The sequence below is a fragment of the Oncorhynchus kisutch genome, linkage group LG2 (genome assembly GCF_002021735.2).
Source record: "Oncorhynchus kisutch isolate 150728-3 linkage group LG2, Okis_V2, whole genome shotgun sequence".
NCBI lineage: Eukaryota > Metazoa > Chordata > Actinopteri > Salmoniformes > Salmonidae > Oncorhynchus > Oncorhynchus kisutch.
Genome location: NC_034175.2, coordinates 63,195,808 through 63,214,851, shown reverse-complemented (window position 1 = coordinate 63,214,851; position 19,044 = coordinate 63,195,808). Strand labels below are relative to the sequence as shown.

The 19,044-nt window shown below is 44.3% G+C and overlaps 1 protein-coding gene across 1 annotated transcript; it reads right to left on the bottom strand.

Annotated features, from left to right (window-relative positions):
- Positions 1-393: 393 nt before the first annotated feature.
- Positions 394-4,186, bottom strand: LOC109881248 (protein ABHD13). Its single transcript, XM_020473404.2, has 2 exons — positions 3,715-4,186; positions 394-2,601 (listed from the first exon to the last, which is right to left on the bottom strand). The coding sequence occupies exon 2, from the start codon at positions 2,558-2,560 to the stop codon at positions 1,499-1,501; it is 1,062 nt and encodes a 353-aa protein (XP_020328993.1). The 5' UTR covers positions 2,561-2,601; positions 3,715-4,186; the 3' UTR covers positions 394-1,498.
- Positions 4,187-19,044: the final 14,858 nt, after the last annotated feature.

The window sequence follows — 19,044 nt, the reverse complement described above, 5'->3', positions numbered from 1 at the left end:
AAGAATAGAATAACACAAATAATAATACAACTTAGTAACACAAGTCTCATGGTACAAACACAGAGATGAAAATGTAACCCTCACATACATAACACACACTCTATCCCACGAAGTGTCCTTCACTTTCACAAGACACTAACAGAGCTAGGTTTTTCCCAGGCCATGGTATTTGGGTGAGGGTCTTCTGGTTTTTAATAGTGTGCAGAATTCAGAACAATGCAGATTAAAATGTATTGTACAGACAGACAAGCCTTACATGTCCAAATTCAGAATATATGTCTGTTCTTTATAGTACAGTTCTATCAGCAACAATCTAATGGTTTACATCCATCTGAAAGCCCTGGTGTTGGCAACCAAGATAATGGGTCAACTATGCAAAGAGTTGACAACAGCTCCAGCCACATAGGCATTTACATTTATTGTCAGAGAATATACAGTGTAGAATGGGATTTATGCAACATTGGAATATCATCTGGCCATTTACAACAACAAAATAGTTTGGGAGTGAAACATTCAGTGAAACATTCAGGTTGTGCATGCTCCTTTTCAGAGTGCCACATACATAATGCCTTATGGGCTGTATCATATTGTCTCTCTCTCGGCTGATATGAACAGGATTTTCTGTCAAAAGTAGAATATGAATCTATAAGGACACTATGATGCCTATAAGATCCTCACGCATGTAACTTTAAACAGCGTGACATGAAATAACAAATTACACAATTAAAATAAACAAACTTTTTAATTGAATTACTGAAACACTATCATATTAGTCAAAAATGTCTTATTGATTTACTGAAACACTATCATATTAGTCAAAAATGTCTTATTGATTTACTGAAACACTATCATATTAGTCAAAAATGTCTTATTGATTTACTGAAATGCGATTATGTTAGCTACACATTGTCATTGAGTTCTGGCAGTTCAGGTGCAGCTTTGCCTCCTGTAGTTTATTTTCTTTTTAAAGTGTTTTTAAAAGTGTGGTTGTGTTTGACAGGATGATCAAAGTTGTGTATAGTTTGTAAATGATTAAAAAAAGGCCATAACCAGTACATGTCCACCCATTGCAGTCATATTTCACACACAAATAGACTTATGAAGATATTTCCAAGTTAATCACCCCTCCATCAACCCCAAACACCCCCCACACCTAAAGTACTCCCCAATTGTTTGATATGGTACAGTTACTATGGAAAAAGACCATGATGAAACCAAAACAAAAGTATAGAAATGAACATTCTCTCCAACCTGACCCTAGTAGCTCAGCCTAGTTACTGCTACCCTACCATAGACACTTCAAGTAGATCAGAAACAACTAGACAGGTATAAGCAATATGGCAGTGGTTGGCTTCACATTTCCTTAGCCATATTGCTGCTTATTACACCTATTCAATGGTTTTGGATCTACACACGTACGTAGGGAGTATGGACTGTAGGGTTTTCTCTAGACTCTTCTTCTCTCTAGACTAGATGATTGTAGGGTTCTCTCTCTAGACTAGATGATTGTGACACTGGCTGTGGACTGGACACTCTCCTCGCGGGTGTGGCTATTCATCAGGTCCTTGACAAACTGTTCCAGTGCGGCGAAGTAGCCCTGGCACTGCCATGTGTCGTTGTGCGTGCCCTCAGAGAAGATGGCCAGACGTTTAGTCCGTGCCGGCGACAGCTCGTAAAGTTGCTTCATCATGACGGGCGGGATGAGCTGGTCTGACAGGCCCGACACGAACAGCGAGGGCATCCGGCACAGCGCCACCTGTCTGTAGGACAGGAACTGGTTCCGGTAGAACCACAGGGGCAGCAACCTCATGGGCAGGAAGGAGAAGAGTGTGGCGGCCATGTGGGGGATGCTGAGGAAGGTGTTCTCCACCACGATGGCCGCCACGCGGTGAGGGTTGGCCGAGGCCAGGCGAACCGCCACTGCGCCCCCCAGAGAGCGGCCAAACACCATCACCTTGGTCTTGTCCAGGTCAGACCGGGTCATCACGTAGTCCAGCGTGGCCTGGGAGTCCAGGTACAGGCCGTCCTCACTGGGCTCGCCCTCGCTCTTCCCATACCCCCGGTAGTCCACCAGCACCACGTTGGCCTTCAGGTTCACCAGCATCAGCAGAGCGTTGGGCACCCGGTGCCCGATGTTGCCTGCGTTGCCGTGGAAATAAAGGATTGTGGGCGGGGCCGTGGAGGCAGGGTTAGATGCGTTGACAGGGGTGACCCCGGGGTTATCAAGGCTGTCTCCGCCGGTGTAACGGAGCAGGATAAGGTTGAGGCGCACGCCATCCTTGGTGCGGATGTAGACGTTCTCATGGGGGATGCCTGTTGGCATGGCCACATAGAGCCGGGAGGAGGAGGGCTGGTCGGGGAAGTAGAGCAGCACGTCCTGGAACTTGTAGAGGATGGCAGCCACCGAGGCCAGGATGAGAGCCAGGAGAAAGAAGCCTCCGTAGAGGTGGAAGGTGAGGATGAGGGCCAGGAGGGAGATGCGACAGGCACCCCAGGACCAGTAGGCCAAGGCCAGGGCACAGCGCTCCACTGAGCCCCACAGCCTCCACGGCTTCTCCATGGCACAGAGACACACAGGATCACACCACCATTACACACACTCTTTGCAGAGAGAGAGAGAGGGGAGAAGGAGAGCGAGAAAGAGAGAGAAGATTGGGGGAGAAGAGGAGAGATAATCATGACTCATGCACTAGAGACAAGACCACTCAAGAGATTGTTCATCTCCTCTCACAATTTACAGCTCAGCAAGCCTTCCACAGATGGTAATAACAATACTCTAAAATAAACCATTTACACTTTAGAGATGAAAATGATGAGATGAGATGAAAACAGAAACCAGTGGATCAACACGAACATTCGCGCACACACAGACACACACACTATCAATAGGCCAATGTGCTGCTTGGCCTCAATGTTAAAGCAAGCGTGTCTCTGATATAGCTACAGTCTCAGTGGCGGTTAACTGGAGACATTAGGTCGACTGTTTTCACCCTAGGGCCATTGGACTATACAAGAGCCGGTAGTTATTTCCCACATTATTCCACTGTTGCGCTTAATCTGCCCAACCATCTAACAGATTAGAACCAAACACCCCTCAATTACACAATACCTGGTTGGGTTGCCACTGTGAATTGGTTGGCAAATACGAGACAGGTATTTGACTATACAACATGTGGGATGGTTGGCTCTAACGCACATGACAACAACTCATTGGAATAGAACGGTCATTTATTTCCAGACAATTCCATCCATGTCACATCAGAGATTGTGTTTTAGACCTGAAAACAGCGGAGGCGTGGCAACCTGCCAAATGGGTCAAATTAGGAATGCAACTGTCAATAAAAACATTGATTGACATAAATAACTGCTAACGTTATCTAACTTGCGTGCTGTCACGTCTTGTCAATAACAAATAACGTTACTATTTGAACAGTTAGCTATTTGCTAACTGTATAACTGGAAAAGGGGTTACACGACCAGGCAGTGCTTGCAGAAACATTATCTAGACTAGCTATGTAAAAGTCGACAAGACGTTGCTTGCAAATGTAGTTACGTGTCCCGAAATGCTAAAGTTTACAGCTCCTCTCTGTGTGAACATCGATTAGTAATTCACAGTAGAAAATGCCAGTTAACCACATTAGCCACCTAGCTAACGTTAGCATCATCTTGGCACATATACTGTATCTATTTAACTAGCTAACGTTACATACTTACCTCTCTCCCATAATTTAGCGATTTAACTGCATGCAGCGAGATAAAACAATTGCAGTCAACGGAGTCGCTGTCATTTGGTCCAGAAGCTCACACAAAATGTATTTTCAGATATGAGCAGCTTGACAGAATAAACCCAGCGGAAAAGCTAACGTAGTTAGCTATCGACTTCCTGTGAGTATTTTTTTTTGTTTTCATTAGTTATCACAGCCACAAAGTATACGGTCAAAAACTTAATGAAAACAAAAATGTGCTTTAAGGTTACGGTTAGACATAAGGTTAGCAGTGTAGCTAAGGTAAGGGTTGAGGTTAGGGTTAGGTCTGAAATCATAAACGGGGTATAAAACGTTGTAGCTGTGGTGACTAGTGACACCATTTTTTTCCCTTCCGTGTCACTTTTAGAAATTCCGTGTAGAACGTGGCAAAAAAAGAAAGACGTTCCACATTAATTTCCATCTTCCAAAAAAACGATGTTCAACCAGTCTCCACTAGATGGTGATCTGCGAATATGGCTTTTTATGGCCAATGCCCACTGTGGGATGCAAAACTGGAGTATCCCACACTAATCCATGGTACATTGTAAGAGGTATAATGATAATAACTAATTAGGTGCTGTATATATTTAAACCCCTAAATTATGTTAGCGCTAAACTCAGTCCGTCAGTGATTGTCTTTCGTAAAACTTTGTAGCAATTTTGTTCTATCATCTGCAAGGTTGATAAACAATTCAATTAGTGACTGATAGAGTTAAAGCAAAATCATGGGAGAGGAAATACAATGAGTGTTCAAGCAGACATGCCCTCAGGGATTGACATAAATAAACAGTTGTTTTTGTTTGTTCAGGATTTTATTTGGTGCCACAGACAGCAGGAGCCAACAGAAACAGTAATCCCCCTGTGGACGTTGAGAATATCTTAAACAGAGTGTGTTTGCACTAAAAGGTTGTTTGAATATCTCATAATAGAACAGCATAAATTATGAGCACTTTATTTCCCACTCCTCCACAAAAACACTGACAAAGGTCCACTGAGGGAATACCACAGGTGGGCGGTTTTTGTATTTGTTTGCGGGCATGTGCGCGCGCGAGTGTGTGTAATGCCAGATGGCATTAGACTGTAGAAACAAAACAAACATGTAGCCACACAGTTATGTCAGTACACAAACAGAGGTGTCATACACAGGGGATCAAATTATATCTAAATGTATTTTTTCCAAACATGATGATGAATGAGAAATAGCACAGTGTTGTTTACTGTTGACATGAATTGCTTAATCTCCCAGTGACCTTGTAATGAAAGGCAGAGCTACAGAAGAACAAACTACATCCCCACAGCACACACATCACTACCTGATATTCTTCTGATCAACAACAACACGAGCAAGAGTGACTCTGATGCTTTTAAACCAGAGGTTAAGGTTAGCCACAGAGAGAAGAAAAGGTCAAACACAATAAATTAGTAGGCTATCGCAAGTTCTACATTTTAATGCACGTGACAATAGAAGGCATTCAAATAAAACAACCATGCAGCCTTGTAATAGAAACGTACAGTTGAAGTCAGAAGTTTACATACACCTTAGCCAAATACATTTAAACTCAGTTTTTCACAATTCCTGACATTTAATCTTAGTAAGAAATCCCTGTTGTAGGTCAGTTAGGATCACCACTTTATTTTAAGAATGTGAAATGTCAGAATAATAGTAGAGACATTTTTTTATTTCAGCTTTTATTTATTTCATCACATTCCCAGTGGGTCAGAAGTTTATACACACTCAATTAGTATTTGGTAGCAGTGCCTTTAAATTGTTTAATTTGGGTCAAACGTTTCAGGGAGCCTTCCACAAGCTTCCCACAATAAGTTGGGTGAATTTTGGCCCATTCCTCCTGGCAGAGCTGGTGTAACTGAGTCAGGTTTGTAGGCCTCCTTGCTCACACACGCTTTCTCAGTTCTTCCCACACATTTTCTATAGGATTGAGGTCAGGGCTTTGTGATAGGCACTCCAATACCTTGACTTTGCTGTCCTTAAGCCATTTTGCCACAACTTTGGAAGTATGCTTGAGGTCATTATCCATTTGGAAGACCCATATGGGACCAAGCTTTAACTTCCTGACTGATGTCTTGAGATGTTGCTTCAATATATCCACATCATGTTCCTGCCTCATGATGCCAACTGTTTTGTGAAGTGCACCAGTCCCTCATGCAGGAAAGCACCCCCACAACATGATGCTGCCACCCCCGTGCTTCACGGTTGGGGTGGTTTTCTTCGGCTTGCAAGCCTCCCCCGTTTTCCTCCAAACATAATGATGCTCATTATGGCCAAACAGTTTGATTTATTCTTTCATCAGACCAGAGGACATTTCTCCAAAAAGTATTTGTCCCCATATGCAGTTGCAAACCGTAGTCTGGCTTTTTTATGGCAGTTTAGGAGCAGTGGCTTCTTCCTTGCTGAGTGGCCTTTCAGGTTATGTCGATATAGGACTCGTTTTACTGTGGATATAGATACTTTTGTACCTGTTTCCTCCAGCATCTTCACAAGGTCCTTTGCTGTTGTTCTGAGATTGATTTGCACTTTTCGCATCAAAGTACGTTCATCTCTAGGAAACAGAACTCGTCTCCTTCCTGAGCGGTAAGACGGCTGCGTGGTCCCATGGTGTTTATACTTGCGTACTATTGTTTGTACAGATGAACATGGTACCTTCAGGCGTTTGGAAATTGCTCCCAAGGATGAACCAGACTTTTGGAGGTCTATAATTTTTTTTCTGAGGTCTTGGCTGATTTCTTTTCACTTTCCCATGATGTCAAGCAAAGAGACACTGAGTTTGAAGGTAGGCCTTGAAATATATCCACAGGTACACCTCCAATTGACTCAAATTATGTCAATTGGCCTATCAGAAGCTTCTAAAGCAATGACATCATTTTCTGGAATTTGCCAAGCTGTTTAAAGGCACAGTCAACTTAGTGTATGTAAACTTATGACCCACTGGAATTGTGAAACAGTGAATAATAAGTTAAATAATCTGTCTATAAATAATTGTTGGAAGAATTACTTGTGTCATGCACCAAGTATATGTCCTAACCGACTTGCCAAAAGTATAGTTTGTTAACAAGAAATATGTGGAGTGGTTGAAAAATGAGTTTTAATGACTCCAACCTAAGTGTCTGTAAATGATATACTTTTGTTTTTTATATATACTTTTTAGTATTTTACCCCGTTTTTCTTCTCAATTTTGATCTTGTGTCATTGCTGTAACTCCCCAATGGGCTCGGGAGGCAAAGGTCGAGTTATGCGTCCTCCGAAACATGACCCACCAAACCGAGCTTCTTAACACCCGCCAAGTTTAACTCAGAAGCCAGCCACACCAATGTCTCAGAGGAAACACCGTCCAAATGACGACCGAGGTCAGCCTGCAGGCGCCCGGCCCGTCACAAGGAGCCACTAGATTGCAATCAGCCAAATAAAGCCCCACCCAAACCAAACCCTCCCCTAACCCCGACAATTCTGGGCCAATATTGCGCCGCCCTATGGCGCTCCCTATCATGGCCGGTTGTGACACACCCCGGGAACAAACCCGGGTCTGTAGTGACGCCTCTAGCACTGCGATGCAGTGCCTTAGACCGCTGCAGCAATCGGGAGGCCCTCTAATTGAAACATTTTGCTTCCAAAAAACACAAGGGGCTGGAAAATAATTATTATAACAATTTTTACATTGTAAATTATCTACAACTAAGCCCAAAAAGAGATGACTATTTTCACATTTTCAAATAACAGTCAACATACCTTGATTCATTTTTTATACTTGTGTCATGCACCAAGTATATGTCCTAACCGACTTGCCAAAAGTATAGTTTGTTATCAAGAAATATGTGGCATGATCACATACACACATACATGATGACATACACACATACATGATCACATACACACACACATATATATATATAGATATATATATAATTGTTTTCTTTTTTATTTTATTTACACATTTTTTGTTATTAAAAACCTTTGCGACCCCAAAATAATTACTTGCGGGCTGGTTTTGACCCGCAGGCAACTGTTGCCGACCCCTAAGTTACAGGATTCAGTAAATTAATAAAACAACCAAATAAGATCTGTGCATCAAAGTAGATGTTGAATAACAAGTGATATTGCTGATACTGAGGTGTGTGAAGATCATGATAGCATATAGCAATAGAAGTCAATCATAAGGAGACAGACAACCTCCAATGCCAATGAGATTCCCCCCTGTCGTTCACATCCACTATGCCACAGCTGTGGCTAAGAGGTGGGATCACCAGAGATAAGGATGTGTCACTCCAGGATGACAGCTAAACAGGGGATCAAATGCCAGGGTTAACAGCAACATTAACTTCCTGGAAACAGTGTATCTAATGTCCACATCAGGAAGGAAGTTCTTTAGGACTATAGCCTCGGTCAACCATCCTGAAGTCTTACGAGCGTACATTCTTATCCACTACATGGATTCCAGTGGTCAGTGGATCAGGCTTTTGAAAGACAATCTCATGTCTAGATTGTTTACTGAAACGGACTGCTGGGAAGAGCTTAGCTGCTTGCTTCTGCTGCATCAGCATCAAGAGTATAGTACAGCTGGATCCAAGCATATCTCCACTTCTGTAAATGGATTCGTCATGACTAATATATAAGCTGGAAAAATATATTGTTAGGCAAAGGAAAGTAATTAGTGTGAATAAGCTTAAAAGACAACATAAATGCATATGAGGACACACCCAATCCCTCCCACACACACACGCACACATTCGCATGCATGCGCGCTCACACACACTTAGGCATAACACACACACATGTGTCTCTTTGGGTTAGAAGGACACTGACATTGTGATAGATTCAGCTTATAAGAGACTGACAGCTGGCAAGTTCACTTTCTCTTCCTACGACTCAATTAACTTAGACATGCCAGTCAAAACATCTATTATATGCACGCTCACACACACACACACACCTCTTCTGGACACTTCCCCCAATCCCACCACTCAAATACTTTAGACATGGCTAAACACATCACAGTCCAAACAGCCGGCGGCCCCCTGCTCAATAACAGAGTTAGTATAACACAGAGGCACTGGGACAGGCTGGCTGGGGATGTGATAGCATCACACCAAGAGACTTGTCATTCACGCCATGTCACTCACAATACACGCCCAATGGCCCGAGAGGAGGGCTTGGTCCATACAATAAGACACAATGTCTGAGGTAGAAAGGTAGTCCCTTGGATCTACAGTAGTTAGTGAACTTCAAGATAAGAAGTGTTTAATGTCTCCTCTCTCCATTCTGGTCAAACATGTAACACAAATTCCCATTCTATGTTATGGTATTGGTCTTGATTGCTATGGCTAATTTTCATTGATTCATGTTTGTTGAATATAATGTTATTGCTGTGATTCTGCCTAGCCACTGGTTGTGATACTCAAGGTGACAGATTTGGTGTCCGTGACTACAGTACACTAGATGAGTGGTCACCTTGGAGACAAGCGTGGCAGTGAGTCAAAGCGTACAGATGCATACTGTAGCATCCACTACTGCCCGCAGCCAGCCCCAGACCCCAGTGTTTCTGTGTTATTGTGTGTGCGTGTGAGTGAGTGAGTGAATGTGTGTGTGTGTGTGTGTGTATTCGTGTTTGTGTGTGTGTAAGTGCCAGAATGGGGCTATATAGGGTGTACCAGTACCAGATCAATGTGCAGATGTACAAGGTATTTGAGGTAGATTTGTACAAGAAGGTATATATGTACATGAAGGCAGGGTAAAGTGACTAGGCATCAGGATAGATAATAATAAGTGTAAAATAAAGAATAGTAGCAGCAGAAAATTGTGTGTGTGTGTGTGTGTGTGTGTGTGTGTGTGTGTGTGTGTGTGTGTGTGTGTGTGTGTGTGTGTGTGTGTGTGTGCGCGTGCGTCGGTGCGTGCGTGCATGCGTGTGTGTGTGTGTGTGTGTGTGTGTGTGTGTGTGCGCGTGCGTCGGTGCGTGCGTGCATGCGTGTGTGTGTGTGTGTGTGTGTGTGTGTGTGTGTGTGTGAGTATGCATGTGTGTGTGTAATGTGTATTGATGGGTACTGACTTCTAAACATGAAATATGAACTATCCTTATTCATGTTACTGACGGAGATAGGGGAATGCAGAAAGTTTACATTCTGTCAGAACATGTTATTGTTGACAGCAAGTATCCTATGGAGAGGAGAAGGGCCACAGTCTGATTTCAGTCAACAGATGAGGTAGGACAGCCGTGAGTTGGGGAGGAGTGAGGAATTTGGGCCGAGGTCAGGTCAGATGAAGTGAGAAAGAACAGGAATCACTAAAGTCCTGTCTAGCAACAGAGATCTATTGGCTGTCCAGACGTGCAAGGAGGAGACACAGCATAGGAGGAAGGTATAAATATATGAGCTTGTGTAAACATGTTTTTGTCTTATGCAGCTGTGTGACCCAGTGGGTGAATAAACTTGGTTTGAGCTTTACTAGTCCTCTGTGAATTTTACTCTGTTTATTTCGAACCTAACAGTATGTATGTATGTTTGTGTTGTGTCGGTCTGCGTGTCTGTGTTATGTGTGTGTTGGTGTATGCAACGTATCTGAATGTGTGTGGGAGTGTCAATGTAGTGTGTGTGAGTGAGTGTGTATATGGTGTTTTTATATAGTCTAGTGAGTGTGCGATGGGTCAGTGCAAGATAGAGTCAGTGCAGATAGTTTGGGTACCATAATTGACTATTAAGCGGTCTGGCTATTTAGCAGTTTTATGGCTATTTAGCAGTTTTATGGCTTTGGGGTAGAAGCTGTCTCAGAGCCTGTTGGTCCGAGAGCCGATACTCTGGTATTGGCAATTTTTGGGACCTTCCTCTGACACCGCCTGATAAAGAGGTCCTGGATGGCAGGGAGTTCAGCCCCAGTGATGTACTGGGCTTTACACACCACCCTCTGTAGTGCTTTGCGGTCAAGGGCAATGCATTTGCCATACCAAGCGGTGATGCAGAGAGTCAATATGCTTTTCATGGTGCAGCTGTAGAAGGTTTCGAGGATCTAAGGGCCCATGCCAAATTCCCCTCCTGAGGGGGAAGAGGAATTGCAGTGCCCTCTTTACGACTGTGCGGGTGTATGTGAACCATGTTAAGTCCTTAGTGATGTGGACACCAAGAAACTTGAAGCTCTTGACCCGCTCCACAACAGCCCTGTCGATGTGGGTGGAGGCGTGCTCTCCCCTTTTCTCCTATGGTCCACGATCAGCTCCATGGTCTTACTGACGTTGAGGGAGAGGTTGTTGTCCTATCACCACGCTGCTAAGTCTCTGACCTCATCCCTGTAGGCTGACTCATGACCTTCAGTGATCAGGCCTACCAGAGTCATGTCATCAGCAGACATGATGATTGTGATGCGGAGGTGTTGTTACCTACTCTCACCACCTGTTGCCGGTCCGTCAGGAAGTCCAGGATCCAGTTGCAGAGGGAATGGTTCAGTCCCAGAGTCCCAAGCTTGGTGATGAGCTTGGAGGGTACTATGGTGTCGAACGCTGAGCTGTTGTCTCTTAATAGCCTTGTCACATAGTTATTTCCCTTCTTGTCCAGGTGGGAGATGGCAGTGTGAAATGTGCTGTGTGTGTGTGTGTGTGTGTGTGTGTGTGTGTGTGTGTGTGTGTGTGTGTGTGTGTGTGTGTGTGTGTGTGTGTGTGTGTGTGTGTGTGTGTGTGTGTGAGTCAACCAGCAGAGGTCGACAGAACTTACCTGACGGGCGATAATGTGCTTCCTATATTTTCTCCCTAATATCCCAGATTGATAATTAAATATATTTTCCCCTTAATACCCCAGATTTATAATTAACTATATTTTCTCCCTAATATCCCAGATTGATAATTAAATATATTGTCCCCTTAATACCCCAGATTTATAATTAACTATATTTTCTCCCCAATAACCCAGATGAATAATTAAATATATTTTATCCTTAATACTGCAGATTTATAATTAACTCTATTTTCTCATAAATACCCCAGATTAATAATGAACTAAAATCTCCCTAATACCCCAGATTTATAATTAATTTATAATTAATTTATAATTTACTCCCTAATACCCCAGATTCATAATTAACTTTATTTCCTACCTAATATCTGATAATTCACTTTATTTCCTTCCTAATACCTGATAATGAACTTTATTTCCTACCTAATACCTGATAATTCACTTTATTTCCTACCTAATACCTGATAATTCACTTTATTTCCTACCTAATACCTGATAATTCACATTATTTCCTACCTAATACCTGATAATTCACTTTATTTCCTACCTAATACCTCAGATTGATAATTAGCAGGAGCTGCAGAAGCTGCTGCTTTGTTCTGCTCTGATGTCTCTGTTCTCAACGCCAATCGCTGAGGGATAAGGCCAGAGAGCCTAGTGCACCGTATATAGAGGTCCTAATCAGCTAAGAGTAATATCTGGTCCTATCTGGGGCTTGTGGTGGGCCCACTCGGCTGACCCACGCCATGCCTGCCAGAAATACATTGGGTGGAAATTGCTGCACGTAGAGGGCAATTAGAGGGCCTCCTGTGGCGAAGAGGCAGACATTAACTAATAAAGGCTACATTTCCCTTGCAAATGAGCATCACAGCATTCTGCTCTCTCTCGCCCGCCTCACCCCCCGAACAGATGAACATCTATCATCCCCTTAACCCGAGGAGATGGGGGGGTGGGGGCATGGGGGGGCATGTGTGACCTTGAGGTAGATAAAGGGGACACCTCACGCTGAACCTTTAAAGTAATCTGAAGAGGAAAAATAGAAAGAGTCTGTGGCTTAGACTACACTCGCTGTGTGATTCATAAATGGCAACATCATCCTCTATGTCTGTTTGACTGTCTGACTGTCTGACTATCTGACTGTCTGACTGGCTGGCTGTCTGACTGTCTGACTGGCTGGCTGGCTGTCTGACTGCAGAGCTCTGACCAAACACACAGGACTTACTGGAACTGCATCTGATTGTAACTATGGTGATTTGCTAATGTGGTAGTAGCCCAATGCTGAAATTGCGTCATCACAGGCGATATGGAATTCACAAACGTGTTCATGTGTGCTCTGGGCCTCTTCTGTCGCTAAACATCTTTGACATCAATGACGCCCCATCTAACAGTAGACACTATAACCTCTCTATTCTCCTCAATGACCTCAATCTATAGCTTTGTTTACATCCCCAAGCATCATTATCAGTAGCACTATCACGGTTGCTTTCATTTCCATCATTATCGGCATCATTGTAATCTCTTTAGTCCCACGGACTCCTCTGAAAGGCATTAGAGATGACCTTGTTACACGCTGACCTTTAGTACATTTTCAGTACTTGACCCACGTGTTCCGCAAGGCTTCAGAAAGGTTTGCAGCATGGAGGAGAAGATCATTTTCGCTGCCCTGTTCTACCAAAGTGGCGATAGCTATTGTGACCATGCCAAAAATGCTGAATGTGAAATAATTAGCTGGAAAGTGGAAGCTAGGTCCAGGCAATTTCTTAGCTATCTAGCAAAGTGGTTAGCTTTGTAGTTAGATAGCTAGCTAGCTAACTGGCTTGACTGTTTTTGGTTTGGTATTTGAAATATTGAGCAGGTAATCAAATGTGTCTAACTAGCTCAATTGAGAAACTGCTCTTCAATTAGCTAAAAGCCAGCTATTTGGAGTCTGTGTGTGTCAGTCTTCTTTTGCAGATGTCTGGTCTATCTATACTGAACACAAATATAAACGCTACATGTAAAGCGTTGGTCCCATGATTCATGAGCTGAAATAAGCAAATCACAGAAATGTTCTATATGCACAAAAAGCCTATTTCTCTCAAATGTTGTGCACAAATGTGTTTACATCCATGTTAGCGAGCATTTCTACTTTCCAAGATAATCCATCTACCTGACAGGTGTGGCATATCAAGAAGCTGATGAAACAGCATTATCATTACACAGGTGCACCTTGTGCTGGCGACAATAAAAGGCCACTTGAAAATGCCATAGATGTCTCAAGTTTGTCTTTCTCCGTTATCTTTTACAGAGACATCACTGCCTCCTTATGTTCCAAGGGTCTACTGTTCCATGACTTGGATTTCAAATGTACCGTGCATTCACACACATCATTGATCATCGAGCACACTTACAGAGATGGCGTCATGACAAGAACTCTTGAATCCCAGAACACAACCGCATGTATGTATTATTATTATTTTTTTTATTTTTTTTTTTCACCTTTATTTAACCAGGTAGGCTAGTTGAGAACAAGTTCTCATTTGCAACTGCGACCTGGCCAAGATAAAGCATAGCAGTGTGAGCATACAACAAAGAGTTACACATGGAGTAAACAATTAACAAGTCAATAACACAGTAGAAAACGAAGGGGGGGTCTATATACAATGTGTGCAAAAGGCATGAGGAGGTAGGCAAATAATTACAATTTTGCAGATTAACACTGGAGTGATAAAAGATCAGATGGTCATGTACAGGTAGAGATATTGGTGTGCAGAAGAGCAGAAAAGTAAATAAATAGAAACAGTACGGGGATGAGGTAGGTGAAAAGGGTGGGCTATTTACCAATAGACTATGTACAGCTGCAGCGATCGGTTAGCTGCTCAGATAGCTGATGTTTGAAGTTGGTGAGGGAGATAAAAGTCTCCAACTTCAGCGATTTTTGCAATTCGTTCCAGTCACAGGCAGCAGAGTACTGGAACGAAAGGCGGCCAAATGAGGTGTTGGCTTTAGGGATGATCAGTGAGATACACCTGCTGGAGCGCGTGCTACGGATGGGTGTTGCCATCGTGACCAGTGAGCTGAGATAAGGCGGAGCTTTACCTAGCATAGACTTGTAGATGACCTGGAGCCAGTGGGTCTGGCGACGAATATGTAGCGAGGGCCAGCCGACTAGAGCATACAAGTCGCAGTGGTGGGTAGTATAAGGTGCTTTAGTGACAAAACGGATGGCACTGTGATAGACTGCATCCAGTTTGCTGAGTAGAGTGTTGGAAGCCATTTTGTAGATGACATCGCCGAAGTCGAGGATCGGTAGGATAGTCAGTTTTACTAGGGTAAGCTTGGCGGCTTGAGTGAAGGAGGCTTTGTTGCGGAATAGGAAGCCGACTCTTGATTTGAATTTCGATTGGAGATGTTTGATATGAGTCTGGAAGGAGAGTTTGCAGTCTAGCCAGACACCTAGGTACTTATAGACGTCCACATATTCTAGGTCGGAACCATCCAGGGTGGTGATGCTAGTCGGGCATGCAGGTGCAGGCAGCGACCGGTTGAAAAGCATGCATTTGGTTTTACTAGCGTTTAAGAGCAGTTGGAGGCCACGGAAGGAGTGTTGTATGGCATTGAAGCTTGTTTGGAGGTTAGATAGCACAGTGTCCAAAGACGGGCCGAAAGTATATAGAATGGTGTCGTCTGCGTAGAGGTGGATCAGGGAATCGCCCGCAGCAAGAGCAACATCATTGATATACACAGAGAAAAGAGTCGGCCCGAGAATTGAACCCTGTGGCACCCCCATAGAGACTGCCAGAGGACCGGACAGCATGCCCTCCGATTTGACACACTGAACTCTGTCTGCAAAGTAATTGGTGAACCAGGCAAGGCAGTCATCCGAAAAACCGAGGCTACTGAGTCTGCCGATAAGAATATGGTGATTGACAGAGTCGAAAGCCTTGGCGAGGTCGATGAAGACGGCTGCACAGTACTGTCTTTTATCGATGGCGGTTATGATGTCGTTTAGTACCTTGAGTGTGGCTGAGGTGCACCCATGACCGGCTCGGAAACCAGATTGCACAGCGGAGAAGGTACGGTGGGATTCGAGATGGTCAGTGACCTGTTTGTTGACTTGGCTTTCGAAGACCTTAGATAGGCAGGGCAGGATGGATATAGGTCTGTAACAGTTTGGGTCCAGGGTGTCTCCCCCTTTGAAGAGGGGGATGACTGCGGCAGCTTTCCAATCCTTGGGGATCTCAGACGAGATGAAAGAGAGGTTGAACAGGCTGGTAATAGGGGTTGCGACAATGGTGGCAGATAGTTTCAGAAATAGAGGGTCCAGATTGTCAAGCCCAGCTGATTTGTACGGGTCCAGGTTTTGCAGCTCTTTCAGAACATCTGCTATCTGGATTTGGGTAAAGGAGAACCTGGAGAGGCTTGGGCGAGGAGCTGCGGGGGGGGCGGAGCTGTTGGCCGAGGTTGAAGTAGCCAGGCGGAAGGCATGGCCAGCCGTTGAGAAATGCTTATTGAAGTTTTCGATAATCATGGATTTATCAGTGGTGACCGTGTTACCTAGCCTCAGTGCAGTGGGCAGCTGGGAGGAGGTGCTCTTGTTCTCCATGGACTTCACAGTGTCCCAGAACTTTTTGGAGTTGGAGCTACAGGATGCAAACTTCTGCCTGAAGAAGCTGGCCTTAGCTTTCCTGACTGACTGCGTGTATTGGTTCCGGACTTCCCTGAACAGTTGCATATCACGGGGACTATTCGATGCTATTGCAGTCCGCCACAGGATGTTTTTGTGCTGGTCGAGGGCAGTCAGGTCTGGGGTGAACCAAGGGCTGTATCTGTTCTTAGTTCTGCATTTTTTGAACGGAGCATGCTTATCTAAAATGGTGAGGAAGTTACTTTTAAAGAATGACCAGGCATCCTCAACTGACGGGATGAGGTCAATGTCCTTCCAGGATACCCGGGCCAGGTCGATTAGAAAGGCCTGCTCACAGAAGTGTTTTAGGGAGCGTTTGACAGTGATGAGGGGTGGTCGTTTGACTGCGGCTCCGTAGCGGATACAGGCAATGAGGCAGTGATCGCTGAGATCCTGGTTGAAGACAGCGGAGGTGTATTTGGAGGGCCAGTTGGTCAGGATGACGTCTATGAGGGTGCCCTTGTTTACAGAGTTAGGGTTGTACCTGGTGGGTTCCTTGATGATTTGTGTGAGATTGAGGGCATCTAGCTTAGATTGTAGGACTGGCGGGGTGTTAAGCATATCCCAGTTTAGGTCACCTAACAGAACAAACTCTGAAGCTAGATGGGGGGCGATCAATTCACAAATGGTGTCTAGGGCACAGCTGGGAGCTGAGGGGGGTCGGTAGCAGGCGGCAACCGTGAGAGACTTATTTCTGGAGAGAGTAATTTTCAAAATTAGTAGTTCGAACTGTTTGGGTATGGACCTGGAAAGTATGACATTACTTTGCAGGCCATCTCTGCAGTAAACTGCAACTCCTCCCCCTTTGGCAGTTCTATCTTGACGGAAGATGTTATAGTTGGGTATTCTTGAGACCAAGACCCCAACATCAAGACTCCATATCTAACACAATACATATACTATACATAAACAATCACAAAGGTCTTCTTGTGCTCTGCTGTCATCCTGGTTAACCACACTGACCACAGCGCTCACATTACATTTCACTTTACTTGACAGTCTGTGCTTGACACTGTAAGAGCCTTGGGGCCTTGTCAAAATTCAATCACAGATTATTCAATCCACCTTCAAACAATGCAAATGATATGACACAAACCCCATGTCTGCTGTCAATTCCATCACTTTTCTAACTGTTGTCAATCATGTAGACAAACCTCACTGCTGATTGCACTGCTCATGGAAGAGCCTGTTCCGGCCTCTCGTGAAGAGGTGTGAGGCCAACTGATTTCCTAGAGGCATCCCCCTGACCCCTTTTTTTCTTTACCCTCTCTCTGTTGTGCCTTACAGAGACATCACTGCCCCCTTGTGTTTTAAAGCTCAACTGTTCTAACACTTGGATTTCAAATGTAAGTTGAACATTCACATCATACACCCTACAAATTGACCTCCACCACTGGGTTCAACTTCAATAAATCAGAACAACAGGAGGAGGAGGATTGGACAGCCGTGCTGTAAAGTGTAGGGAGGTGCTTGGTAGACTAGTGTGATTTGTTGCAAGAACCGTGTGCTCTAGCAAATGCTCTGTAGTTCAGTGGTAGGGTATATTGTGCATGTGTGTGTGTGTGTGTGTGTGTGTGTGTGTGTGTGTGTGTGTGTGTGTGTGTGTGTGTGTGTGTGTGTGTGTGTGTGTGTGTGTGTGTGTGTGTGGACTAACACTTACATTTGAATTCCAAGTCATATAAAAGTTGACCAAGTCGTGGAACAGTCTACCCCTCAAAACATAAGGAGTCAGTGATGTAAAACTCTGTTAAATACAACAGAGACAAAAGGAACGGTTGGTCTACTTCCACCTGTGCTCCACTGATGTATATTAGACCTTGGCACCCATTGTAATTATACAAACATAACAACCTCCAAGTTTTTTAAAATCTACTTATCTTTTAACAGAAGTACGTGTTCAGCTAGGCTATCTTAACGTTGTGTCAGAGATTGGTACGCGAGGCTATAGTCATTTGTTGTTCTGATTTATCGAAGTTGAACCCAGTCGTGGTGGTCAATTTGTAGGGTGTATGATGTGAATGTTCAACTTACATTTGAAATCCAAGTGTTAGAACAGTTGAGCTTTAAAACACAAGGGGGCAGTGATGTCTCTGTTAGGCACAACAGAGAGAGGGTAAAGAAAAAAAGGGGTCAGGGGGATGCCTCTAGGAAATCAGTTGGCCTCACACCTCTTCACGAGAGGCCGGAGCAGGCTCTTCTGCCTGTTCAGGGGCAGAACGACAGATTTGTACCTTGTCAGCTCGGGGGTTTGAACTTGCAACCTTCCAGTTACTAGTCCAACGCTCTAACCAATAGGCTACCCTGCCGCCCCCTCTTAAAAGAGCCTTTGGGTATAAGGTGGTAACAACTACAGCTTGGGGGTATTGGTTATGGATCACTCCATCGTGTGCTGCCACACAACAGCTCCAGCTGCAGAGGAGAAATACGGGGGACTGGGCCAAGGGAGTGGTGTGTCCTGTGGTAGCCCAATGGTGCCTCCTTGAAGAACCTGCCCAAAGGCAGAGTTGCTCAGGGTATCTCCATCACTGGCCTTGCCATAGGCACCCACATCAATCACCCGGAAGAGTTAGTTTGCATCCGCCACGGCAAGGAGAACAATGGAAAAGGACCCCTTGTAATTGTGGTACATTGAGCCTGATCAGGGTGGTGCCTGGATGATGACATGCTTGCCATTGATGGCCCCGACACAGTGGGGGAAGTTCCAGCTCTCTGTGAAATCTGCAGAAATGGCATCCCGGTCATCCTCCTTTGGAACAGGTATGTATTCCTCGACCAGACCTTTACAGATGGCTGTTGCCACTGAGGAGACAATTCTCCCCACAATTCTCCCCACTGTGCAGTGACCCACGGCAGCTGTACAAGATGGTATGGAAGGAATCTGCAACGTAGGCAAACATTTATTATTAT